Source organism: Nerophis ophidion, linkage group LG06 (genome assembly GCF_033978795.1).
Source record: "Nerophis ophidion isolate RoL-2023_Sa linkage group LG06, RoL_Noph_v1.0, whole genome shotgun sequence".
Lineage (NCBI taxonomy): Eukaryota > Metazoa > Chordata > Actinopteri > Syngnathiformes > Syngnathidae > Nerophis > Nerophis ophidion.
The window spans coordinates 48,294,550-48,321,913 of NC_084616.1; the positions used below are offsets into that span (position 1 = coordinate 48,294,550).

Sequence of the window (27,364 nt, forward strand, 5' to 3'; positions counted from 1 at the left end):
CTGTTGTTACCACAAAATTGGCAATAAAAGTGAAAGAGTGTCGCACATTATGTCACTTATTCTGGACACAACAATAACAACGATATAGGCTGAAAAACAACACATTCAGTTGTTAATTTTAGAGCACACTGAGACATAAAGTACACAATATCAGTTTGTATGCAAATGTTAAATACTGTTACTTTATTTTATACAATAATGTGTCCATTTCAGGGACCTCCTCGGCAAAAGCTGACCAATTACAGCTCTGTAGTCCGCATAGTCGTTGACGCACAGATAGGATTTTTGGGAGATGCATGTAATGTCAGAGGGTACGCAGGGGGCAGATTCATGTATAAAGTATGGCCAGCTCGGTTTGAGGCAATCTCCTCAATGATTGGTCAAAAGGCACTCGTGTGACTACAGGGCGCCATTATTGCTACTAACTTGGAGCTGATGCAATGCTCTAACCCCAACAATTATGGAAAGTTTTTACACCGCTTTCCCAACAATTCGGAAATAAGACGAGTATGAGAAATGAAGGTTCACAAACAACAACATGACACAACATATATGTTTTGTTCAGGAGAGAACACACAGGAGCTAATAAAAATAATAACAGAAAAAACTAAACACATCAAAATGATGGATTGATAAAAACAGACTAAAAAAATGCAATTCGGTAACAGTCGGAGATAAATTCAAATAAAACTACAAATAGATGGACATTGAAAGAGTAAAAGAAACAACATTTTGGGTGTAATAATAGATGAGAGAATGAATTGAAAATGTCATTAAAAATGTATAACATAAAGTGGCAAGTAATATGTCAATATTGGATAAAGCAAACTGGACCAAAAACCACTCCATAATACTCGCCAGTATTACATATCTGAGTTAACAATCTCGTTACCCTGCGTATGACAATAAAGCTGATTCTGATTCTGATTGTGTAGAAATATGGGTAATAACTACACAAGTTCACCCATTTACCTCACCGTGTTACAAAAAAGAAAGATTAGTGAAAATAATACATAGCGAGTGATAAATAGAGTGATCACAAATACATTGGAGGCAGCCACCATAGTTACATATATGCCAAACTTTTTTGCCAAAATTTTCATTAAAAGATTTTGGCAAAATGTGGTTATTATCTTATTTTTTTGTCGTTCTGTGTATTTCTTTATGTTTATTGCGCTGCGGGAATGTAGCTGGATTATGTTTAAAACTATATATAGACGTACACCTGTGCAACAAATCCAGTAACAAAATGTATTTGCTCCTAAATATTCCAAAGTCAACTGTCGGCTTTATTATAAGAAAATGGAAGCGTTTGGGAACAACAGCAACTCAGCCACCAAGTGGTAGGCAACATTCCCTTGACAGAGGAGGTCAGCGGATGCTAAAGCACATAGTGCAAAGACTTTCTGCACAGTCAGTTGTTACGGTGCTCCAAACTTCATGTGACCTTCCAATTAGCCCACGTACAGTATGCAGAGAGCTTTGTGGAATGGGTATCCATGGCCATACAGCGGCATACATCACCAAGTCAAATGCAAAGCGTTGGATGCAGTGGTGTAAAGTCTGTCACCACTGTACTTTAGAGCAGTGGAGACGTGTTCTCTGGAGCAGTGGTCCCCAACCACCGGGCTGCGGAAGAATTTTTTATTTATTTTTATTAAAAAAAACAAAAAAAAAACCTTTTTTTTTTTTTTTTTAATTAAATCAACATAAAAAACACAATATACACTTACAATTAGTGCACCAACCACAAAAACCTCCCTTTTTCATGACAAAGAAAAAAGAAAAAGAAAACGAAAAAGGACTAACCACCCACCCATCCGGGCCGCGGGACAAATTATTAAGCGTTGACCGGTCCGCGATACAAAAAGGTACCACTGCTCTGGAGTGATGAATCACACTTTTCCATCTGGAAATCTGATGTAGGAGTCTGGGTTTGGAGGTTGCCATGAGTACGGTACATTTCAGACTGCATTGTGCCGAGTGTGAAATTTGGTGACCCCTTAATTAACCCCTTTTTGAATGCTCCAGGATACAGAAACATTTTGGACAATTCCATGCCCCCAACATTGTGGGCACAGTTTGGAGCGGGCCCCTTCCTCTTCCAACATGACTGTGCAACCTACTCAGTGGCCTAGTGGTTAGAGTGTCTGCCCTGAGATCGGTAGGTTGTGAGTTCAAACCCCGGCCAAGTCATACCAAAGACTATGAAAAAATGGGACCCATTGCCTCCCTGCATGGCACTCAGCATCAAGGGTTGGAATTGGGGGTTAAATCACCATAAATGATTTCCGGGCGCGGCACCACTGCTGCGCACTGCTCCCCTCACTTCCCAGGGGGTGATCAAGGGGAAGGGTCAAATGCAGAGGACAAATTTCACCACACCTAGTGTGTGTGTGACAATCATTGGTACTTTAACCTTAACTTTAAATAGCAGACACTATCAAAAAATGATCTTAACTTAACTTTAACAACAGTGCACAAAGCAAGGTCCATAAAAACATGGATGACAGAGTCTGGTGTCAATGAACTTAATTGGCCTGCACAGAGTCCTGACCTGAACCCTATAGAACACCTTTGGGATGAATTAGAATGGAGACTGATGGCGGCGCCCGGACGGGCTGCGTCCTCGAGGGGCTCTTGCTAAAGATGGAACATTTGGCAGAAATACCGGACAATTCTACAAACTTTATGGCTGGCTCACATCGTGGTCACTCCGTGATCACGTACGACCGCCAGACACTTCTGGATGTGGACATATCGGGCCGTTTTGGACTGATAGACGCGTGCGTGCTAAACATGCTAACTAGCATGGGAATACGTCGGCGGCTACATCCAGCGGCCTGTGAAGCAGGGGAGTCTAGTAGCAGCGGGGGCCGTCTACGGAGCAGACGCCAGCGGTGTGATCGGAAACGCGGATGTCGAGCGGGGCTAAAAACAAAGCAGAAGGCTAATCCCCACAGAACACCACTTCCCTCCATCCTGAAGACGGATTTTAATGGAAAATGCGAGACTACTGGTCTGGGTAAGGAGTCAATTAAATTAGAACACTTTTTTTCTGCTTTGAGTGTTTCAGAGTTGGACATGTGTTTTACCGAGGTGGCTAACTATGATGCGTGCAGTTTATCAAAGCAACAAACAAACAATCGGAAAATCCCCGTTACTGAGGTGGCTAACCATGATGCGTGCAGTTTATCAAAGCAACAGACAAACAATCGGAAAATCCCTGTTACTGAGGTGGCTAACCATGATGCGTGCAGTTTATCAAAGCAACAGACAAACAATCGGAAAATCCCTGTTACTGAGGTGGCTAACCATGATGCGTGCAGTTTATCAAAGCAACAATCAAACAATCGGAAAATTCCTGTCGTATCAATTCCTAGATATGGTCGTAACTATACTAAATGCACTGGGCATAATAAACACAACATTATTAATATTGCTACTACGGATAATTTGATCAAAAACTCCCTAAAACAGCCCACTACCTATAATATAGGTTTTTTAAACAAAAGATCATTGTCTCCCAAAACGTTATTAGTTAATGATATTATCAGAGACAACAATCTTAACGTCATCGGTCTCAGCGAAACCTGGCTTAAACCAAACGACTTTTTTGCGCTAAATGAGGCATGTCCTCCTAACTTTACACATGCGCATATTGCCCGTCCGCTTAAAAGGGGTGGGGGGGTCGCACTAATATACAACGAAAACTTTAACCTTAGTCCTAACATAAATAATAAATATAAATCGTTTGAGGTGCTTACTATGAAGTCTGTCACAACGCTGCCTCTACACCTGGCTGTTATCTACCGCCCCCCAGGGCCCTATTCGGACTTTATCAATGAATTCTCAGAGTTCGTTGCTGATCTAGTGACACACGCCGATAATATAATCATAATGGGGGACTTTAATATCCATATGAATACCCCATCGGACCCACCGTGCGTAGCGCTCCAGACTGTAATTGATAGCTGTGGTCTCACACAAATAATAAATGAACCCACGCATCGCAACGGTAATACGATAGACCTAGTGCTTGTCAGGGGTATCACCGTCTCCAAAGTTACGATACTCCCGTATACTAAAGTATTGTCCGATCATTACCTTATAAAATTCGAGGTTCAGACGCATGTTCGTCAAACTAATAATAATAATAACTGCTATAGCAGCCGCAACATTAATACAGCCACAACGACAACTCTTGCTGACCTACTGCCCTCGGTAATGGCACCATTCCCAAAGTATGTGGGCTCTATTGATAACCTCACTAACAACTTTAACTACACCCTGCGCGAAACCATTGATAACCTAGCACCGCTAAAGTTAAAAAAGGCTCCAAAAAAGCGCACCCCGTGGTTTACAGAAGAAACTAGGGCTCAGAAATTATTATGTAGAAAGCTGGAACGCAAATGGCGCACGACTAAACTTGAGGTGCACCATCAAGCATGGAGTGATGGTTTAATAACTTATAAACGCATGCTTACCTTAGCTAAAGCTAAATATTACTCAAATCTCATCCACCGTAATAAAAACGATCCTAAATTTTTGTTTAGTACGGTAGCATCGCTAACCCAACAAGGGACCCCTTCCAGTAGCTCAACCCACTCAGCTGATGACTTTTTGCAATTCTTTAGTAAGAAAATTGAAGTCATTAGAAAGGAGATTAAAGACAATGCGTCCCAGCTACAACGGGGTTCTATTAACACTGATACGATGGTATATACGGCGGATACTGCCCTCCAAAAGAGTTTCTCTCGTTTTGAGGAAATAACATTAGAGGAATTGTTACAACGTGTAAATGGAATAAAACAGACAACATGCTTACTTGACCCTCTTCCTGGGAAACTGATCAAGGAGCTCTTTGTATTATTAGGTCCATCAGTGCTAAATATTATAAACTTATCACTTTCCTCGGGCACTGTTCCCCTAGCATTCAAAAAAGCGGTTATTCATCCTCTTCTTAAAAGACCTAACCTCGATCCTGACCTCATGGTAAACTACCGACCGGTGTCTCACCTTCCCTTTATTTAAAAAATCCTTGAAAAAATTGTTGCGGAGCAGTTAAGTGAACACTTAGCGTCTAACAATCTATGTGAAACCTTTCAATCCGGTTTCAGGGCAAATCACTCCACGGAGACAGCCCTCGCAAAAATGACTAATGATCTATTGCTAACGATGGATTCTGATGCGTCATCTATGTTGCTGCTCCTCGATCTTAGCGCTGCTTTCGATACCGTCGATCATAATATTTTATTAGAACGTATCAAAACACGAATTGGTATGTCAGACTTAGTCCTGTCTTGGTTTAACTCTTATCTTACTGATAGGATGCAGTGTGTCTCCCATAACAATGTGACCTCGGACTACGTTAAGGTAACGTGTGGAGTTCCCCAGGGTTCGGTCCTTGGCCCTGCACTCTTCAGCATCTACATGCTGCCGCTAGGTGACATCATACGCAAATACGGTGTTAGCTTTCACTGTTATGCTGATGACACCCAACTCTACATGCCCCTAAAGCTGACCAACACGCCGGATTGTAGTCAGCTGGAGGCGTGTCTTAATGAAATTAAACAATGGATGTCCGCTAACTTTTTGCAACTCAACGCCAAAAAAATGGAAATGCTGATTATCGGTCCTGCTAGACACCGAACTCTATTTAATAATACAACTCTAACATTTGACAACCAAACAATTAAACAAGGCGACACGGTAAAGAATCTGGGTATTATCTTCGACCCAACTCTCTCCTTTGAGTCACACATTAAAAGCGATACTAAAACGGCCTTCTGTCATCTCCGTAATATCGCTAAAATTCGCTCCATTCTGTCCACTAAAGGCGCTGAGATCATTATCCATGCGTTTGTTACGTCTCGCCTCGACTACTGTAACGTATTATTTTCGGGTCTCCCCATGTCTAGCATTAAAAGATTACAGTTGGTACAAAATGCGGCTGCTAGACTTTTGACAAGAACAAGAAAGTTTGATCACATTACGCCTGTACTGGCTCACCTGCACTGGCTTCCTGTGCACTTAAGATGTGACTTTAAGGTTTTACTACTTACGTATAAAATACTACACGGTCTAGCTCCATCCTATCTTGCCGATTGTATTGTACCATATGTCCCGGCAAGAAATCTGCGTTCAAAGGACTCCGGCTTGTTAGTGATTCCCAAAGCCCAAAAAAAGTATGCGGACTATAGAGCGTTTTCCGTTCGGGCTCCAGTACTCTGGAATGCCCTCCCGGTAACAGTTCGAGATGCCACCTCAGTAGAAGCATTTAAGTCTCACCTTAAAACTCATTTGTATACTCTAGCCTTTAAATAGACTCCCTTTTTAGACCAGTTGATCTGCCGTTTCTTTTCTTTTTCTTCTATGTCCCACTCTCCCTTGTGGAGGGGGTCCGGTTCGATCCGGTGGCCATGTACTGCTTGCCTGTGTATCTGTCACGTGGGGGTCGCATTTTAATGCGGGATCGTTCCTCCAACGCAAACATAGACACTCCGGACAACAACTAAAAGGTAAGAATGATTTAATCACAAAACACTGGTACAAAAACAGATGAAAAGAAACGCGTGGCGAAAGCACAGAAGCTAATGCTAACACTAGCACAGAATCAGGTAACAAGACATCTAGAATTACCAACGAAACAGTTGCATACCGCAAACAAGGGACCAAGGCCGACTGACGGGACAAGGCAGGCTTGAATAAGGAAGTAATTAACAAAAACAGGTGTGCGTCTGGAACCCTCAGCAGGGGAAATTAATATGTTGCCATGGTGACCAAACTGACTCACAAAAAGGTACACAAACAACAAAGGGAGTCCAAACTAACAGAAAATAACTAAACTAAACATGATCCAGACTACGGATCATGACAGTACCCCCTCCTCAAGGACAGATACCAGATGTCCATAAACAAAAACAAGCAGGGTCAAGAGTCACGGGAGGGCGGAGGGAGTAATTGGCGGTGGGTCGCCAGGCCAAGTGTCCCCGAATCCACCGAGGCAAAGTCAAGTGGCGGCGGCGAGTGGAACGCCGCTGCAGCTGGTGAGGCGGGCGACCAGGGAGCGGCCACATCCGTGGCCGACAGGGAGGTGGATGCACTTGGCGTGGCGGACTACCAGGGGGCGGCCACATCCATGGTCGACGTGGAAGTTGGCACGTCGGTGCCGTCGTAACAGGCGTGGACGCAGCAGAAGACAAGTCAGGCGTGGACGCAGCAGAAGACTTGTCAGGCGTGGACGCAGCAGAAGACGTGTCAGGCGTGGACGCAGCAGAAGACATGTCAGGCGTGGACGCAGCAGAAGACGTGTCAGGCATGGACGCAGCAGAAGACGTGTCTGGCGTGGACGCAGCAGAAGACGTGTCAGGCGTGGACGCAGCAGAAGACGTGTCAGGCGTGGACGCAGCAGAAGACGATACTTGGCTTGGTTCTTGGCATGGCGGTGCTTGGCGGCGTGGAACTGGTGCTGGTACTTGTCGTAGAGCTGGTGCTGGTGCTGGTACTTGTCGTGGAGCTGGTGCTGGTACTTGTCGTGGAGCTGGTGCTGGTACTTGTTGTGGTGCTGGTGCTGGTACTTGTCGTGGTGCTGGTACTTGTCGTGGTGCTGGTGCTGGTACTTGTCGTGGTGCTGGTACTTGTCGTGGTGCTGGTGCTGGTACTTGGCGTGGTGCTGGTGCTGGTACTTGGCGTGGTGCTGGTACTGGTACTTGGCGTGGTGCTGGTACTGGTACTGGTCGTGGTGCTGGTACTGGTACTGGTCGTGGTGCTGGTACTGGTACTGGTCGTGGAGCTGGTGCTGGTACTGGTCGTGGAGCTGGTGCTGGTACTGGTCGTGGAGCTGGTGGAGGCGGCCTAGGAGGAGGTTGCGGCTTGGCTGGGCGCAGTTGTGCCACTCCCCCCGCACCGCCCCCCTGACGCGTCCGGTACTGTGGTGGATCGATGTCCTCGGGCCATACGGAGGTGATCGGGATCAACTTGCCATTAGGACCCCACATCAGGTCCTGGCGCTCCAAGGGCGAGTGGCGTAGAGTCTCCGCTTCCATTGCTCTCCACGTACCTTGCTCCACATCTTCAGAGTCTATGGCGAAGGAACTGTAAGTTTGGTCCCTTCTGTCACGTGGGGGTCGCATTTTAATGCGGGATCGTTCCTCCAACGCAAACATAGACACTCCGGACAACAACTAAAAGGTAAGAATGATTTAATCACAAAACACTGGTACAAAAACAGACGAAAAGAAACGCGTGGCGAAAGCACAGAAGCTAATGCTAACACTAGCACAGGATCAGGTCACAAGAAATCTAGAATTACCAACGAAACAGTTGCATACCGCAAACAAGGGACCAAGACCGACTGACGGGACAAGGCAGGCTTAAATAAGGAAGTAATTAACAAAAACAGGTGTGCGTCTGGAACCCTCAGCAGGTGAAATTAATATGTTGCCATGGTGACCAAACTGACTCACAAAAAGGTACACAAACAACAAAGGGAGTCCAAACTAACAGAAAATAACTAAACTAAATATGATCCAGACTACGGATCATGACAGTATCGGCTGGGGACATCGCTGCGCTGCTGATCCGCCTCCGCTTGGGATGGTTTCCTGCTGGCTCCGCTGTGAACGGGACTCTCGCTGCTGTGTTGGATCCGCTTTGGACTGGACTCTTGCGACTGTGTTGGATCCATTGTGGATTGAACTTTCACAGTATCATGTCAGACCCGCTCCACATCCATTGCTTTCCTCCTCTCTAAGGTTCTCATAGTCATCATTGTCACCGACGTCCCACTGGGTCATTATTGTCACCGATGTCCCACTGGGTGTGAGTTTTCCTTGCCCTTATGTGGGCCTACCGAGGATGTCGTGGTGGTTTGTGCAGCCCTTTGAGACACTAGTGATTTAGGGCTATATAAGTAAACATTGATTGATTGATTGACTGAGAGCCAGGCCTTTTTGACCAACATCAGTGTGTGACCTCACCAATGCGCTTTTGGAAGAATGGTGGAAAATTCATATAAACAAACTCCGCAACCTCGTGGACAGCCTTCCCAGAAGAGTTGAAGCTGAAATAGCTGAAAAAGGTGGACCGACATCATATTGAACCCGAGTAATGGGATGGCACTTCAAGTTCATATGTGAGTCAAGGCAGGTGGCCAAATACTTTTGTCAATAAAGTGTATTATTTTGGTTTTTTTAGTCAGAAAATCTAACGTCAAAACGACAGTAATTGCATTCATCTGGGCACAGCCGCACACGTCCGAGGTAGCAGTCCTGGTGCCTGTTGTTTAGTTGGCCATACTCTCTTTATACACGACTCGGCAGGGGGAGGAGCAAAACGCCGTCGCTCACGCAAGTTACATGACTCGAGAGTATATACCAGGCTTTATCAACGTTGCGTTTCTGGGTACAGATGAGTTTTACTGTAGAGCTGAAACACCCTCTGGTCGGCGAACAATTGCTAAAAAGCATGAATATGGAGTAACTAACAGTTCAATGTTAGACTGCTTCATCCCAAGTGCAGGACTAATAGGCTCAAAAATTCCTTTGTCTTACATAGCATTAGACTGTAGAACTCCTCTCTGGGTAGGGGGTCCGGGGTTACTAGGATGACAGGGGATGCAAAACAATAACAGTGCAATACTTTTTCATAACATGGTCACTACTGCCGAGTTTCTCTTGCTATATTCTTATTTTACTGTTATATTTTTATTCTCATTGTTGCTTTTTATTTTTATTCTTATTGCAATATGTTGTTTCCATTTATACCTCAATTATTTAATTTTTTACTTACATCCATCCATCCATTCATCCATCCATCTAACAAATTGTATAGATGGTGACTTGTCCAGGGTATACGCCGCCTTCTACCCGAATGCAGCTGGGATAAGCTCCAGCACCCCCCGCAACCCCGAAAGGGACAAGCGGTAGAAAATGGATGGATGCTGGACACTAAAACACGACAAAAAAGACATTTACACAACAAACTACAGTATATCCCCAACCTTGTTTCCTCATCAGCCTGGCACTAAGAGAATGTAACTAGTTTTGATGCACACTTTAGAAGTAACTGAAATTGTGGCACTCACTTTTCTCTGCACCTGGGAGTTTCCAGCCACTGTACACTTTCAGCAGCTGCTCCTGATTTACGACAAATTGTTGGACAGCTTAATGTGAGCATTTCAAAACACAGACTCCACACATATTTTCACTGCAACAGTTCGAGGAAGAAAACACAAAGTCATTTAAAGAATATTTATTATTGAGTTGTGGTTGTATTCTGTGTAAATGAAATTGAAACTTCCATTCCGTTACGCGAGTTTCATTTACCTATCTTCACGTCCTCAAAAATAACGACACCCATTTATAAACACATATAACACCAGACACTAGGGATGATGTTTGTTAAGAAATTGTGAAGTCTGAGCCCATTATCAAATCCTCTTATCGAACCGATTCCTTATCGAATCGCTTATCAAATCCAGATAGGTTGTTGTGTGTGCACTGAGTTCCAAAAGCCATTGATGTTATATGACTGGGCCAGAAGGCTGTTTATATTGTAGCGTCCAGGAGAAGTACACGCCAAGTCTGACGCTCTTTTTAAACTTTTGCACAACCTATACTAACACAGCTCAACTTATCTCGTTCCTTCCACAAGCACGTCTATCCTCACTCCTCATTTTGGCAACAACGCTTCCTCCTTCTCCGCCAATCACCTTAAAGGCGTGCTACGTTCACAACAATTGGAAATCTGAATATCACTTACTCAAGAACACAACATCAACCTCAGCAGGTCGTTACACTATGGAGGAAAAGCGGACGTGACTGAGGACAGCATGCAGCCGTTATAGGGAGAAGGTTTCATGTGAGAGAGGAGGCTAAAGGCATGCCCTCAGTGAGCATATAGTGCTGTAACAAACAGTTCAGGGTGTCCAAAGTTAACAGAGTGTGAGGAGGAGGAGGAGGAGCAGTTTTGTCCTTCCTGAGTTGCCGTAGGGCTGTGACGTAGAGTGTGTGGTTGTGGAAAGAGACGTAAAGTTCACATTAAAAGAAGCGGTGGCTACCGGACCTACTCTAATGTCTCCCGTTCATTATTTTAGCTACATTGGTGGCAGCGGTGGGATTTAACCGGTGTGTTGAAAAAAAAGAAGAAGAAAGTTTTACGTGGGACACGTGAGTTTACAGTTAGCTGCACCTGTATAGTTAACTGCTAAGCCTACCGGCTATTTTGCGGACATGTGGTGTGGTGACGAGAATCCTTTTAAGCCCGGCAAGGCGCTGTTTGACAGACACTCACACGGCATGAATGTCAAAGTGGACTTACCCGCTCCTTTCACCGCAGGGCAAGGCAGTTGGAAGTAGCTGTTAGTGCGACGGCGGGAGCTGATGAAGATTCTCCAGACTCGTCTCAGTAAGTCAGCTTTTCTGCTGTGGGACAGTCTTCCGGATGGGACTAAATCAGACTATGCTGCTTAAAGAGAAACTGTGGGCAGCTTTTGGAGAAAGACAATTAATGCACCGCTTCCGGGCCAGCCTATCGGCTCGTGAGCGTTCTACGGGGGGAAGCTTGGAGGTGTTTGCTGCAGACGTGAGCCAGCTGGTCATGGAGGCGTTCCCGGATTATGTAGCCATCGCGCAGAGAGAGGAGAAGTTTTGGCGCTTTCTGGCCGGTCTAAACCCGGCGTTGAAGGTCCAGTGTCTCGAGCTGGGAGCGACAGACCTGGAGGAGGCTCTGCAAGTGGCGGAGCGATGTGAGGATGCCAGAGTGGCTCTACAGAGAGACTGTTTGAGTACCTACACTGCAGTGGGCCCCTCTGTGCAGTCTGTGTCGGCGTCTGACAGCCTGCAGAGAGCCGTGGAGAAATTAACAGAGGAGATGTATGCCATGAAAGGGGGAATAAAAGAGATGTATGAGGAAAATCAGACACTGAAAGCGCGCAGCATGGACATGATGGGACAGAGGCCCTGTTCGTCTTCGGGGGGACACTGTAGCTGTAATTGCGGAGAAAGAGGATGTCAGCTGAGATTCAACAGAGAAGGACACCGTGGCCGCTCCCACGATCAGGACCAGTTCCCATCCAAAGGGGGTTTCCTGTCACTGGGTTATCACTCGGACCCCTCGGGAGTGCCCCTCACCACTAGGCTGCCAGGAGGCAGGAGCCCGACGTGAAGAGGAGCCCAGGAGACGCGGCGTGCATTTTCTGTCGCAAGAGAGTAACACGGACGTCAGCCATCAGGGAAACGGTCAGTAGCTGGTGTTGAGGGCCTCGTATGCCAAGACTTTTTCAATGATGCTACTAGCAGGGAAGGTAACAACCATCCAACTTCTTTTGTAAGGGGTGTGGTTGAAGGTACAGAGGATTCCATGTTAGTCGATTCAGGGGCCACTGTGTCACTAATTAATGCTGATTTCCGCATGTCAGTCCCGGCACTGAGAAACAGACCCCTGAAAAGGAACTATGTTGATACCCGTGCAGTGAATGGACAGATGCTGGATACACTGGGTACTATTGAGGTCACTTTCCGTCCGGGCCCTACATGCTGGCAGCACACCTTCTATGTACTGAGAGAATCCACCCAGTGTGTCCTGCTCGGACTGGATTTTCTGAGCAGGAATCATGCATTACTGGACTTAAGAAAGGGTGTTTTACAATTATGGTACGTTACTGTCCCCCTGCTCTGTGATCAGGAATTAGTCCCACAATGTTGTAATGTGTCTCTGGCTGATGTCCGAATCATTCCCCCGTTAAGCGAGACTTTAGTGCCGGTGGACATTCTCTCGCCTATGGGGACGGGCCGACTTATCCTGAACTTTGAGGGTTATCTGGAGCTTTACATTCCGGAAACAACAGGTCTAGTAGTGGCCCATTCAGTGAACACTGTGAGGGGCGGGGTGACTCTGGTCCGCATCCTCAACCCTACAGGGGCGGCAGTGGAACATAAGCGGGGGCCGCGCCTGGGGGAATTTTACCCGGTGGCAGAAAGTGACATTTGAATACCCCCATGTGCCCCTATCTGTATTACAGCCACCCCGACAGCTCCTGCAGGTCTTATCTCCTTGGAGGAGTCTCCTATGTCCACGGAGCAAATATCTGAGCTGGCTGGACTGCTACAGGAGTTCATGGATGTATTCAACGTGTCAGGGAAAAACACGTGAAAGTGCACCCAAGTCAAACACCAACTCAGAACTGGAGACCAGAACCCCATTAGGCAACGCGCTTACCTTGCATCTCCTGAAAAACGCGCAGAGATTGAACGTCAGGTGGCTGAGTTGCTGACTGATGGAGTGGAGGAAGAGAGCTGCAGTCCGTGGGCATCCCCTGTGGTGCTAGTGAGGAATAAAGGGGGACAATGGAGTTAAAGACTCACCCCCCACCTAGTGGATGATAGCCTGGACGCGCTAGCTGGTTCAGTCTGGTTCAGAACACTTGACTTTTCAAATGGCTATTGGCAGGTTGAAGTAGCTGAGGAGGACCGAGAGAAAATAGCGATCACTACCGGCAGAGGCTTGTATCAGTGGCGGGCAATGCCTATGGGTCTGACTAACTCTCCAGCCACCTTTCAGCGCATGATGGAGCTCATCCTGAGGGGTCTGCCTTGGCACATTTGTATGGTGTACTTGGACGATATATTAATTTATAGCGTATGTTGTAAGCTAGCGTATGTTTTAAACCAGCATATGTTTTAAGCTAGCATTTTCTGAACTGGTGTATGTTTTAAGATAGCGTATGCTTTAAACTAGCGTAGGTTTTAAGCTAGCATATGTTTTAAACTAGCGTATGTTTTAAGACAGCATATTTTTTGAACTAGCATATGTTTTAAGCTAGCGTATGCTTTAAACTAGCGTATGTTTTAAGTTGGTGTATGTTTTAAACTAGCGTATGTTTTGAGCTAGCTTATGTTTTAAGATAGCGTATGTTTTAAACTAGCGTATGTTTTAAGCTAGCGTATGTTTTAAACCAGTATATGTTTTAAGCTAGTGTATGTTTTTGAACTAGCGTATGTTTTAAGCTAGTGTAGCCGAGTGTCCTGGGTTCGCATAATTTGGGTATTGATAAAATAAAATAATAAAAGGGAGTCATGAGAGCAGGTCCGGTCTCCACCACTTCTTTATTGTTCCCTTCTTTACACCTCTCTCCATATACCACACCTTCAACATCCCACCTTTATATAGACCTCTTACGTCACAGCCGTATGGCAACACTGGAGGGACACCCTGAACTGTTTGTTACATACGCCCCAACCCCCCCCCCCCCCCCCCCCCAATTAGAAATGTCCCCGTTTCATCACAAACAAAATAGGTAACAAACAAGGGGAAATAGAACAGAGAAATAAAAATAAAAAATCTAAATTTACAATCTTAATGCACACATAAATCAACATTTTTTTTTTTTCCCACCGTATTGCATAGGCTAACACACTGGCCCCTCAAAACATGCAAAAACTCACAGATGCGAAGGAGGTCGCTCCAATCGCCCCATTTGTAAGATAGTTCAATTATGTGGAGGAGGTCGCCCCCAGCGAGATGGTCCGATGGTGCGCCGGAAGTTACCCCAGGGAAACACCCTGGGCCCCCCACGGCCCACATGGGAACCTCGGGGCCACATCCAGAACGTCCATGACCACCCTCCGGGGGGACTGACAAACTTGGGACCCGCCCACGGGGACGTTAAGGGCACCGACGGGTCCGACACGCTCTGTACCACCGTGAGCAAGACCGCAACCAGCCGGGCCACGCCAGCAGCAAACACCTCCAAGATCTGCCCCGGAGCACGCACACTCGCCGACAGGTGGGCCCCGAAGCGGTCCATTAATTGTCCTTGTTTATAAACTGCCCCCAGTCTCCCACGGGACGAGTCGGGAGGATCCGAAAATCCTTACCAGCTCCTGGTTGCAGTCGCGGTCGGCTCCCTCCGTCGGTGAAAGGAGTGGTTAAAAAAAAAAAAAAGTCCACTTTCGACATTCATGCCGTGTGAGTGTCCGTCAAACAGCGCCTCCGGGCTTAAAAAGGGTCGTGGTCACCACACCACGTGTCCGCAAAATGGCCGGGAAGCTTAGCAGACAACTGGAAACTCACGTGTCCCGTGTGAAACTTTCTTCTTTTTTTTTTTTCAACTCAGCAGTTAAAATCCCACCGCTGCCACCAATGTAGCCGAGTGTCCTGGGTTCGCATAATTTGGGTACTGATAAAATAAAATAATAAAAGGGAGTCAGGAGAGCATGTCCGGTCTCCACCACTTCTTTATTGTTCCCTTCTTTAGACCTCTCTCCATATACCACACCTTCAACATCCCACCTTTATATAGACCTCTTACGTCACAGCCATATGGCAACACTGGAGGGACACCTTGAACTGTTTGTTACACTAGTGTATGTTTGAAGCTAGCGTATGTTTAACCATGCCTGCGCCCTAAAATAAGCTGTGCCTTTTTTATGCGTTAAATAGAGAAATAGCACTCGTAACGGACAAAGCGCCTTTTAATATGGTGCGCCCGATGGTCGCAAAAATACGATATAGTGGCTTTGATAACGGGAACCGGTTCTCAAAAAGGGATTCGAATCCATGGAATCGGCTCTTTTCTTATCGAACAATTGGTACAACCGGTTTCGAACATCATCCCTACCAGACACTCTCTACTACTAACAATTGAAGACAACGGGATCAGACTTGAGATATGATGTTGACTATCTCCAATCAAGCTGACTGAAAACCTCGCTAGTTTTGTCCCACTCCTCTCGAAGCTCTGATATGACAAGCTCGTATAACCTGAAGTGGAAAAGAGAAAATCAGCATAAGAAGGTGGGGGGTTTCAAACTGGAGATTAAGCCCACACAGTTTCTAAAGCAACATGTGGGTTAGTAAAATGCTTGCATGCTAAATGCTGAAAAGAGTGTGCTATATTGAATAAATGGAAAATATTTACCAAAATGGTGGCGCATGATAAAAGCACTTTGACCAAGCTCACTGACAAGTAACCCAGAACGCTCCACATGACTGGCAGACCCTCGATATGTTTGCTGGAGTTAACATGTGTGTTCGACACATTTAGCCTTGGTGTTGGTGTGCACACTGTGATGACACAAAAAGCATCAATGAATGCATGCTATTATTTAAACCAGATATATTTTTTTAAATATATAAACAGTAGCCTGGATCAATTACTCTGGAGCAAAAACATTTTAAGCTCAAACTGAGTATTTTTTTCCATAATGAGCATAATATATATGACACACAACAGCAGGGGGTAGGGCCCCGCGATCAGTATGGCCCCGTTTTGCGCGATGAAGCACACGTAAAATGAAAGACAGGGCACTTCATTTGACATTTTTCACGGACATATTTCTAGACCTTTCCCTGGACGTCCTCACTGTCCTCTGTGGCGTACAGCAGTAAGGCTGAACGACACTCAACGACACTTTTTTCTAGAAATTTACCTATTGTTCACAATCATTACGAAATACATGACATATGGATTTTTTTCCCCCTCCATTCTAAAAATTAAAATAAATGCCATCAAAAGTCTGGTTACAATGGAGCCTATGGGAGCCATTCAATTCTGCCTAAAAAGCCCTTAAAAACATGCAAACACCTTCATTAGGGTTTTATACAAGTATAAGTATATATTTAATGTAGTAACAGGCACATTTATAATAATATTTAACAGTTATGTATTTTGCTAATTTTTAAGGATTCGCCACACATTAATTTAAAATACGCATCACACTGTTTGTTTTTGTTTTTTTTCTTCATCATTGATTATTACTCACTGCAGACTTTAAGAGAGCCAACAAACATAATAAAACATCACTTACTGTACGAGGTCTGCTGTCATTAGGATGCAGACTGCTGGGATGTTAATTTATTCCCATTTAGATGACAAATGTATCATATTCATGGTGAAGAAATGGGGTGGGGCTGGACGGGACAAGCGCTTTTTGTGTCGTACTCGCCAGTTACAGGTCCTATATGGCGGTTAAAGTTTCCCAACTTGTGAGATTATCTCCCCAGTCATCTACTGTCCAGGTGAGTAGCATGATTTATGATCTGCAATAAATTTGCAGGGAGCAGGGAAGCGAAGAAGCAGCAAACCACTCGATGATGTAAACATAGGGACAAACGGAAGTGATTATGCGGCCGCTATGAATAGTTTGTCTATTTAGCGCTAATAATAACAATATCAATATCAGCATTGTTGCCGCTTTTTGAATGGTAAATTATCGGATTTAATGGGCTGTATATTGGAAAAATACATCCGCCGTCATGTTTTTCAGAATGATTGTGAACGATAGGCAAAATTCCCCCAAAAAGTGCAGTTCCCCTTTAACATTTTGAAAACAACAGTTATGGCAATGAAATTAGAGGACAAGACATTCACGAATGTGGGCTGTGCGATATGGAGGTTAGTTTGTGTCTTTATTTCGAAAGCTTTTTTTTGACACTGACTTTACATCTATCCATCCATTTCCTACCACTTGTCCCTCTTGTTGTCGCGGCGGTGCTCGAGCCTATCCCAGCTGCATTCAGGGTACATCCTGGACAAGTCACAGGGCCAACACAGATAGACAGACAACATTCACAATCACATTCACACTCACATTCACACACTACGGCCAATTTAGTGTTGCCAATCAACCTATTCCCAGGTGCATGTTTTTGGAGGTGGGAGGAAGCCGGAGTACCCGGAGGGAACCCACGCAGTCATGGGGAGAACATGCAAAATCCACACAGAAAGACCCCGAGCCAGGGAATAGAACCCAAGATTTTCTTATTGTGAAGCACATACACTAACCCCTGTGCCAAGCACCGCGCTGACACTGAATTTTTGAATCTTGTGGACTGAATTTGTTTCACATCAAATTATGCTGACAGTTTCATTGAAAGAAAACTAAAAGGCTTCACGGTGGCAGATGGGTTAGTGCGTCTGCCTCACAATACGAAGTTCCTGCAGTCCTGGGTTCAAATCCAGGCTCGGGATCTTTCTGTGTGGAGTTTGCATGTTCTCCCCGTGAATGCGTGGGTTCCCTCCGGGTACTCCGGCTTCCTCCCACCTCCAAAGACATGCACCTGGGGATAGGTTGATTGGCAACACTAAATTGGCCCTAGTGTGTGAATGTGAGTGTGAATGTTGTCTGTCTATCTGTGTTGGCCCTGCGATGAGGGGGCGACTTGTCCAGGGTGTACCCTGCCTTCCGCCCGATTGTAGCTGAGATAGGCGCCAGCGCCCCCCGCGACCCCGAAAGGGAATAAGCGGTAGAAAATGGATGGATGGATGGATGTATAAAAAATCAGTGATAAAAAAATGTCAGTGTAAAAAAATTCCGTTGTCGAAAAACTCACTACTTTAAAAAGCAATACACACTTCCGGTAAATTAAGACCGAAGCACTTGATCCCGTCTCAGAAAATTTTAAGTCACGTGACACGGGTCTTGCAAAACAGCATAAAAAAAAGCAGTTAACTGGTCCACCTGGGTGCAATACAACATTATTAACACTTCAATACAACCTACTGGATGTTTTTAAACAAATGGTACCAATAGTTTCCTCCCACTTCCAAAGACATGCACCCGGGGATAGGTTGATTGGCAACACTAAAAAAATTGGCCCTAGTGTGTGAATGTGAGTGTGAATGTTGTCTGTCTATCTGTGTTGGCCCTGCGATGAGGTGGCGCCTTGTCCAGGGTGTACCCCGCCTTCCGCCTGATTGTAGCTGAGATAGGCACCAGCGCCCCCCGCGACCCCGAAAGGGAATAAGCGGTAGAAAATGGATGGATGGATGGATGGTACCAATGGTTAAAATCCGCACTTTTGAGTGACAAACGAAGTTCTACAGCAAAATTCTGCAGAACAGTAATATATCGAATATGTGGATGTTTTATACCCTTGACGTTTATGTTTTGCCATGTTTGCTGCATCTTAGTTGCTCTTGCCAGATAATAAAAGATGTCGGCCAAGGAGGTGGTCTGCAATGAAGGCGCAACGTTCATATATTCTTAATATTCAGTGTTTGATTGTTTTTAGTTAGTTTTTTAAATCCCACAATATGTATGTTAATGAACACTCCGAGTGTCTTTTCAGTAAAAAAAACTAAAAAGACCATTTAAAAAACGGATTGAACTTCAGTCTCATTATTGAATTATATCACAGTCAGAATGTACATAAAAATATGGAACGTGGGAGTTAAAATGTTAAATGGGCAGCACGGTGAAGAGGGGTTAGTGCGTCTGCCTCACAACACAAAGGTCCTGAGTAGTCCTAGGTTCAATCCCGGGCTCGGGATCTTCCTGTGTGGAGTTTGCATGTCCGCCCCGTGAATGCGTGGGTTCCCTCCGGGTACTCCGGCTTCCTCCCACATCCAAAGACATGCACCTGGGGATAGGTTGATTGGCAACACTAAATTGGCCCTAGTGTGTGAATGTGTGAATGTTGTCTGTCTATCTGTGTTGGCCCTGCGATGAGGTGGTGACTTGTCCAGGGTGTGCCCCGCCTTCCACCCGATTGTAGCTGAAAAAGAAACCAGCGCCCCCCGCCACCCCAAAGGGAATAAGCAGTAGAAAATGGATGGATGGATGGAGTTAAAATGTTTACTATGAACAATAAAACACTAAATATCGAAAAAACAAGAATGAATAAAACACAGAATATTGAAAATACAAGCCTGTGCTCCTCTACTTCCCAAACCACCTCCTTGATTGACATATTTTATAATTGAGTAAAGATCAACAAAAATGCAACAGTTACAGCGAAAAAGCATAACAAATATCAAACGCTAATTCAAATGCAAAAAAATTAAATACAGTTCTGCTTATTATAATAAATAGGGGCAGCTCTACATGCATTTTGTACAACAAGAAGAAATACAAAAGTGCATGCTCGATTGAATTAATTTGAATTGTAACACAATACAAAAAACTAGCATAATACTTTTTTTATTTGTGCATATGACAACTGAAAGTATCATAATTACATTTTCTGATTTCAATTGAATTATTATTGTTTTTATGATGATATCATTTGTATTTATAATTGTAATTTAATGTATTATTTTATTTGCCTTCTTGTAATTTTATGCATCTGTAAAGTACTTTGGATTGCCTTGTCTACAAATTGTGCCCTATAAATAAATTGGACTTGCTTTTTTGGGGGAGGATGAATTTTGCATATAATTCCCAATCCTTATGTGTGACAAGAACACGTCGTAATTTTTGTATGCATTCCAACCAAGAAATAAACTCCAGCAATAGGTGGCTTACAATACAGGTAATGGGGGATTTGATCTTGTCTGCCTATAAAGCGCTATAAAACTAATTCCATCAAAACTGTATATACATGATGTAAGTATATACAGTAAGTAATGTAGTAACAGATACATCAATAGTAACATTTATGTATTTTGCTGATTTTAAGTATTATGGTGTCCCATTGATTTCACAGACACATCACAATGTTCGCTATTTCCATCAACAACTACTAATCATGGCAGACTTCATGAGAGACAAGGACTACTTTGGGACAAATGATGATCCATAACTTAGTAGTACTAACTGTACAATGTCTGCTCTCACTGGGTTAGGATGATTATATATTTAACCTCAAAACTTGTGTTTTAACTGATTAGAGGATATAGTAACCGTAATCCTCACTCAAGAGGTTTATAAAAAAAATGGGCGAAAAAAAGCATGTTTTTGTGTCTTTCTCGTGATGTCTCCGGGCCAATGTCGAATGTTAATGTTGAATGTCTATGTTGAATGTCAATGTTGACCAAATCCTCGGCTTATCATCACAACCTTCAAGAATTAAATTTCACCAACTCGGATGCGATGCAGCATCTCACCGACTACAAACGCAGTATGTCAATAGTTGCATAAACTAGTTACCTCTCTGGGATCAAGGTACGGCTTAAAGTTGTTCCTCTGTGTTAGCTCTTGTAATAATAATATCACTAATACTTGCTTAATATGAAGGTCACAACATTTGAGTGGATTTTTGTTGCCGGTGTTTCAGACGCCGTTTTTAGGCAGAATAGATGAAACCCATCAGCTACATTATTAGCTGTCTAGTATGAGCTGTATGTTATGAGTTAGAGTGCATGAAAAAGGAAAGACATGTGTGCTTGTCTCACATAAGTATTGCAAATTATAATTCCATAAAGAGTCCATAAAGTGATGCATTATGAAAAACAAAATTGAGAACAACTGTGTTTTTTCATTTTGCCCACAACCACTTCCCGTTACCGCAGCAAGTGAACATTTCACTGAAAGTGCTGTGCAGGAGTGTTTCTTGTAAATCACTTTGAGTGAAACGCTGCTGTCAAGGGAAACAACTGTCAACCTTTAAAAAGACAGATCTGATGGTTCTAAAATGGGGTGACATGACACCAGTAATTATACTATCCTGCTGAAAAATTTGGAATATTGGACATTTGGACTGCTCAGTGACTTTGTGGTTGGAGTGTGCACCCTGAGATTGATAGGTCGTGAGTTCAAACCCCGGCCGAGTCATACCAAAAACTATAAAAATGGGACCCATTACTTCCTTGCTTGGAACTCAGCCTCAAGGGTTGGAATTGGGGTTAAATCACCAAAATGATTCCCGAGCGCGGCCACCGCTGCTGCTCACTGCTCCCCTCACTTCCCAGGAGGTGGAACAAGGAGATGGGTCAAATGCAGAGGGTCATTTCACCACGCCTAGTGTGTGTGTGACTATCAGTGGTACTTTAACTTTAACTTTATTTAGGGTTATTTTAAAATGGGATAGGCTCTGACTTCGAGAGGGACAAGTTGCAGAAAATGGATGGATGGATGTTTGGATGCTGAAAATGTAATAAACAATATTTTACCATGAACCAGAAGGTTGACCGTACATTCTTTGTTTGGACGATTTATGCCTGCAAGGATGATACATTTATAAATGCCGGAATCCTGTGGGGTTACTCTTGGCAGATGCAGACTGTTCCTCTCTCCAAACATGGCTGGACGGTGAAAACTGGACTTCTCATTCCCATTGTCACTGGTGCTGATAACAGCATATCTGGTTTCGCCACTCATCTGCCCACATTGAAGTCACTTTGAGATGCAGAATGAAATGTAGTTTTTTCAAGAGGTAGAAACATGACCTACCTTGTACCATCTCAGCGCCAAAAACTCGCTGCTGTCGCGACATGGGCAGTCTACATCAACATTTTGGTCACATGTCGCACGAACTTCGGCGTGACTTGGGATCGCATAATACACAGCGATGACCTGGAATTAACATTCAACAAGGCAAACAGATGTTTACCATAAATTTTCACAGATTGACAGGTGTGGGTAGTAATGCACTACATTTACTTCGGTACATTTACTTTTGGACATGTTTTACTTCTGAAAGTTGCTTTAAAGCAACATACTTTTTAGTGTTACTTCAATATTTTTGTAAAGAAAAAAACACTACTGTTATTTTGTTGATCTAATCTAAGTTACAGTATTGATCCCAAAAATTAACAGAAGAAATAAACAAATTAAAAAGATGGTTTGACAAAAACAGACTATCCTTAAACCTAAGTAAAATTAAAATAATGCTATTCGGTAACAGCAGAAGGGAAAGTCAAACACAAATACGAATAGAAGGAATAGAAATTGAAAAAGTAAATTAAACTAAATCAAATAAAAATATACAATATAAAGTGGCAAAAAATAATGAAAGTATTAATAATATAGTAGTCAACATCAAGCTCACCTGAAAAATCAGTGTTATCCGATTCATTGTTTACTCTTCATCTGTCACCTCCAAGCTTCAGTGAAGTAATTTATATGCTCACTTGACTTGCTCATAAAAGTTCAGTTTCCTGTCGTGAGAGCTGCAGGTAGGCAATAAATGTGCGCCACCAGGTGGTTTATCATCAGCAATACTTTTTCCTAGGCTCAAGCTGTTTAAACCAGATCTCAAAAGGAGGTTTATTTAGACTTACACTTCCTTTTATTGTAATTCAAATTTTAACTTTACAGTACAGATAAGAACTACATTTTGTTGCATTAGCTCGTTGTAGTGCAGGATAAAAGAGCAAGCAATAAAGTGCAGATACAAATAAATAGATTACTGTACAGATAAATATATTGCACTTTTTCCATATGCATCCACATTTTTAAATGTATGTTATATTGTCTTTATATTAACCAGTTTTTTGGTGAGAATTTAGGGCATTGTTGTCAAACTCTGGCCCGTGGGCCAAATTTGGCCCGCCGTGCAATTTCATTTGGCCCTTGGGGCAATATCAAATTAACATTAGAGCATATTCTCTTCCTACTTTTAAAGCTTGAATGTTTGATTACTTCATTATTGTTATTTTATTTTCAAATTTATTATTAACTTGTTAAAAAAGTTTATTTTGATATTTACCTCAAAAGGCTGCAAATAGAAAAGAGGCCTTATGTTATGGTTTACTAAGGGAGGACGTGACGGCAAACGGACACCAGGTGGCAGTATGTCCAAATATTTATTAATACATATATGTAATAATAAATCAACAGAAAACATACTAAGTAAATGGAGCGTGGCAAAAACTATAGAGTGTATGGTGTTACTCTAAGTGTGTAAATTAACTGAAGTGTGTTTTACCCAAGTGTTGACAAAAGAGAACGCGGAAGTCCGTGGGGCAGGCAGAGGGTTCAGGTCAAACGAGCGAGGAGTCGAGGTACAAAGGAGGCAGTCAGAATCCAGAGGGAGATCCAGGGAAAAGAGTGAGACGCACAGCTCACCTTGCGGGCGACGGAGAATTCTGTGGGGACACGGGAAAAGACACTGAGAACACGTAGAGGTACAGGGCACAGGGAGAGCAGGTTTGCATAACGCAGGGTGATTGCTTACGGTACGCATTTGGAACTAAGTTCCCGCCCGGATCCCTGTGTCCACTGGTCTTTTATGCTGCTCATCGTCAGTCACAGGTGTGTCCTGCAGCCGGCTGCGGCGGAGAGTGGGCGCGGTCCGCTTGATGAATGCGGGGGCGTGTCTGGAGTGCGCTGTCGGCGGGTCCTCTGGTTGGACTCGCAGCGGAGAGAGACGCAGAATGCGCATGTCCCACAACAGTATCCCCCCCCTATGGACAGATTCCAGATGTCCTAGAATCTGAACACCCCCAAAAGCAGGAACAAAAATCAAGGGAGGGTGGAGGGGTGAACTGGTGGTGGGTCGCCAGCCCAAGTGTCTCAGAAGCCATCGGGGACAAGTCTGGTGGCGGCGTCGGGTGGACCGCCGCTGCGGCCGGCGAAGTGGACGACCAAAGAACGGTCGACGTCTTGGCCGTCGGTAAAGCGGGCGCGAATGGTGCCCTGGTGCGGGCTGCCGGACACGAGGAGGTGGACGGCACTGTAGTGAGGACCGCCGGACACAAGGAGGTGGGCGGCGCCGTGCTGCAGCCCGCCGGACACGAGGAGATGGCTGAGGAGCTGAAGCCAGTGCTACTGGCTGAGGGGCGGAGGTCAGGGCCAGCCTAGGTATGGGTGCTAGCTCACAGGCTAGCCTGGGGACAGGTGCTAGCTCAGGGGCTTGCCAAGGGGCTGGTGCTAGCTCGGGGGCTGGCTCGGGGACTGGGGCTAGCTCGGGGGCTGGCTCGGGAACTGACGCTAGCTCTGGGGCTGGCTCGGGAACTGACGCTAGCTCGGGGGCTGGCTCGGGGACTGACGCTAGCTCGGGGGCTGGCTCGGGGACTGACGCTAGCTCGGGGGATGGCTCGGGGACTGACGCTAGCTCGGGGGCTGGCTCGGGGACTGACGCTAGCTCGGGGGCTAGCTCGGGGACTGGCGCTAGCTCGGGGACTGGCGCTAGCTCGGAGGCTAGCTCGGGGACTGGCGCTAGCTCGGAGACTAGCTGTGGGTCTTGTGCTAGCTCGGGGGCTAGTCGAGGGGCTGGTGCTAGCTCAGGTGCTAGCTTCGGGACAGGTACTAGCTCGGAGGCTAGCCAGGGGACTGGTGGCTGCGGCTGGGAAAAACGGAAGATAGGTGGGATATCTCGGGCAGGGGGAAGTCTGTCTGGTTGCAGCTGTGCTACCACATTAGCACAGCCACCAGTACAAAAATGAAAAACAGATGGTATAGGTATGGCAGGGGTTTGCCTGGCTGGGTGTAGATGCGCCACCATATCAGCACAGTCACCAGCACTATCCCCTCCTTCCGAACGCGGATGCCAAACGCCTCCAGCTGACTGAGGAATTGTCACTAAGGGTGGGAGGTGGGTGGCCAGGCGCCGGGCAAATTCATCCCTCCCCGTATTGAAATTAAACAGTCCCTTGACGGAGTGTTGAGGGCTATAAAAATTGTCCATGGTGGAGGAAAAAGACATCGTGACAGGGGCAAAAAGGAAGGAGGAAAGGCGAGAAAACAAAAAAAAACAAACAAAAAGTCACTGGGACAGAGCTAAAGTCACTGGGGGCTATGAAAACAACAACAACAAAAAAAATACTGTGCCGTCAGGTCCTACTATTTAATTTTTCTGGCGGGAACTTACTGTTATGGTTTACTAAGGGAGGACGTGACGGCAAACGGACACCAGGTGGCAGTATGTCCAAATATTTATTAATATATATATGTAATAATAAATCAACAGAAAACATACTAAGTAAATGGAGCGTGGCAAAAACTATAGAGTGTATGGTGTTACTCTAAGTGTGTAAATTAACTGAAGTGTGTTTTACCCAAGTGTTGACAAAAGAGAACGCGGAAGTCCGTGGGGCAGGCAGAGGGTTCAGGTCAAACGAGCGAGGAGTCGAGGTACAAAGGAGGCAGTCAGAATCCAGAGGGAGATCCAGGGAAAAGAGTGAGACGCACAGCTCACCTTGCGGGCGACGGAGAATTCTGTGGGGACACGGGAAAAGACACTGAGAACACGTAGAGGTACAGGGCACAGGGAGAGCAGGTTTGCATAACGCAGGGTGATTGCTTACGGTACGCATTTGGAACTAAGTTCCCGCCCGGATCCCTGTGTCCACTGGTCTTTTATGCTGCTCATCGTCAGTCACAGGTGTGTCCTGCAGCCGGCTGCGGCGGAGAGTGGGCGCGGTCCGCTTGATGAATGCGGGGGCGTGTCTGGAGTGCGCTGTCGGCGGGTCCTCTGGTTGGACTCGCAGCGGAGAGAGACGCAGAATGCGCATGTCCCACAACACCTTACATTTTATTTAAATTTTATTTATAAGCCATTGATATTTTATTATTATTATTATTATTATTATTATTATTATTTGAAACTTGATTTTGCATGTCACTATAAAGTTATATAAGCCTTACTTGTTAAATATTCAATGCAAAATTTGTTTGGGTCCCTATTGAAAGGTTCATTTGTTCAACCTTGGCCCACGGCATTGTTCAGTTTAAAATTTTGGCCCACTCTGTATTTGAGTTTGACTCCCCTGATTTAGGGGATTATTATGATGTGTTCAAGAGTCTAATGGCCTGAGGAACGAAGCTGTTACAGAACCTGGAGGTTCTGCTATGGAGGCTGTAGAACCTCTTTCTAGAGTCCAGCAGACAGTTGGAGGAGACTCTGCAGATTTTCTGCGCCCTGGTCAGGCAGCGGCTTTTTGCGATTTCTTGGATAGGAGAAAGAGGAGTCCTGATGATCTTTACCGCCGTCCTCCCCACTCTCTGCAGAGACTTCCAGTCTGAGGCACTGCAGGTTCAGATAGACTACCAACATAAATGACAAAAATTGTAACATGTTTAGAAGAAAATGACCAATACCTTAGTTCCGACCTTGCAAAGTGTGCAAGTAAAACATTTTTGCACTTGCAAGATCTTTTCGCTCACAACTTTTTGGCACTGTATTAGAATCACACAACAATGGATACATCTAAATGGTTGAAAGTGTAAGTGTAGGTAGGCTTTAGTCATCTTTAGTATGCATGAGAGAACACAAGGACAGTGTTTTTGCATGGAAAAGCTAGCAGGCAATAAAAAACACCCATACAACTCCACATTTTTGACTATGAGACTGTCAGTGCATCCGGCCTTCAGAGCCTCCAAAACACTACCGTATTTTCCGAACAATAGGGCGCACCGTATTATAAGGCAGATGGCAGAAGAGCGGGTCTAATCAGAAACATTATAGAAATATAGAAACATTTAGCATTGGGTTACTATGATCTGTTTTTCATTTTGACAGGCTGTACTGTTAGAGTCACAGGTGAGTTTAAACCTATTGCATCCTGACTTCAGAATCAGAATCTAAAATAGTTTAATAATCCGAAAGGGGAAATTAAGATTTTCAGCACAATCCCATTCAAGACCAGACAAACATTACAGGGAGACAGAACAGGATCGCTGACGGGTCTGCCAACTTCTGGCGGCCCTTACAAAAAAGGTGAGTAACAGGTAAACGCTGGAGAGGGGAGGTGAGAAAA

At 44.8% G+C, this 27,364-nt stretch overlaps 2 protein-coding genes across 4 annotated transcripts; both read right to left on the reverse strand.

The window, feature by feature from the left end:
- Positions 1–15,075: 15,075 nt before the first annotated feature.
- Positions 15,076–22,801, reverse strand: LOC133554822 (uncharacterized). Of its 3 annotated transcripts, none has more exons than XM_061904006.1 (5): positions 22,714–22,801; positions 22,116–22,238; positions 21,860–22,043; positions 15,923–16,068; positions 15,076–15,765 (listed from the first exon to the last, which is right to left on the reverse strand). In XM_061904006.1, the coding sequence occupies exons 1-5, from the start codon at positions 22,738–22,740 to the stop codon at positions 15,715–15,717; spliced, it is 531 nt and encodes a 176-aa protein (XP_061759990.1). In that variant the 5' UTR covers positions 22,741–22,801; the 3' UTR covers positions 15,076–15,714. The 3 variants fall into 3 exon arrangements, with proteins under 3 accessions (XP_061759990.1, XP_061759989.1, XP_061759988.1); XM_061904005.1 differs by having other exon boundaries at positions 21,836–22,043; XM_061904004.1 differs by lacking the exons at positions 15,076–15,765; positions 15,923–16,068 and adding an exon at positions 19,096–19,500 and having other exon boundaries at positions 21,836–22,043.
- A 703-nt stretch (positions 22,802–23,504) lies between these two features.
- LOC133553953 (skin secretory protein xP2-like) lies at positions 23,505–26,120 on the reverse strand. The gene is made up of 3 exons (XM_061902281.1): positions 25,913–26,120; positions 23,842–25,823; positions 23,505–23,752 (listed from the first exon to the last, which is right to left on the reverse strand). Exon 2 carries the CDS (start codon positions 25,309–25,311, stop codon positions 23,857–23,859), a length of 1,455 nt encoding a protein of 484 aa, XP_061758265.1. The 5' UTR covers positions 25,312–25,823; positions 25,913–26,120; the 3' UTR covers positions 23,505–23,752; positions 23,842–23,856.
- Positions 26,121–27,364: the final 1,244 nt, after the last annotated feature.

Coding starts and splice junctions, on each gene's coding strand:
- LOC133554822 (XM_061904004.1), bottom strand. CDS start 22,740: ATGAATCGGATAACACTGATTTTTCAG. Junction 22,239..22,713: donor GGATAACACTGATTTTTCAG/GTGAGCTTGATG, acceptor TGTTAATTCCAG/GTCATCGCTGTGTATTATGC. Junction 22,044..22,115: donor TGGCGCTGAGATGGTACAAG/GTAGGTCATGTT, acceptor CAATGTGGGCAG/ATGAGTGGCGAAACCAGATA.
- LOC133553953 (XM_061902281.1), bottom strand. CDS start 25,311: ATGTCTTTTTCCTCCACCATGGACAATTTTTATAGCCCTCAACACTCC.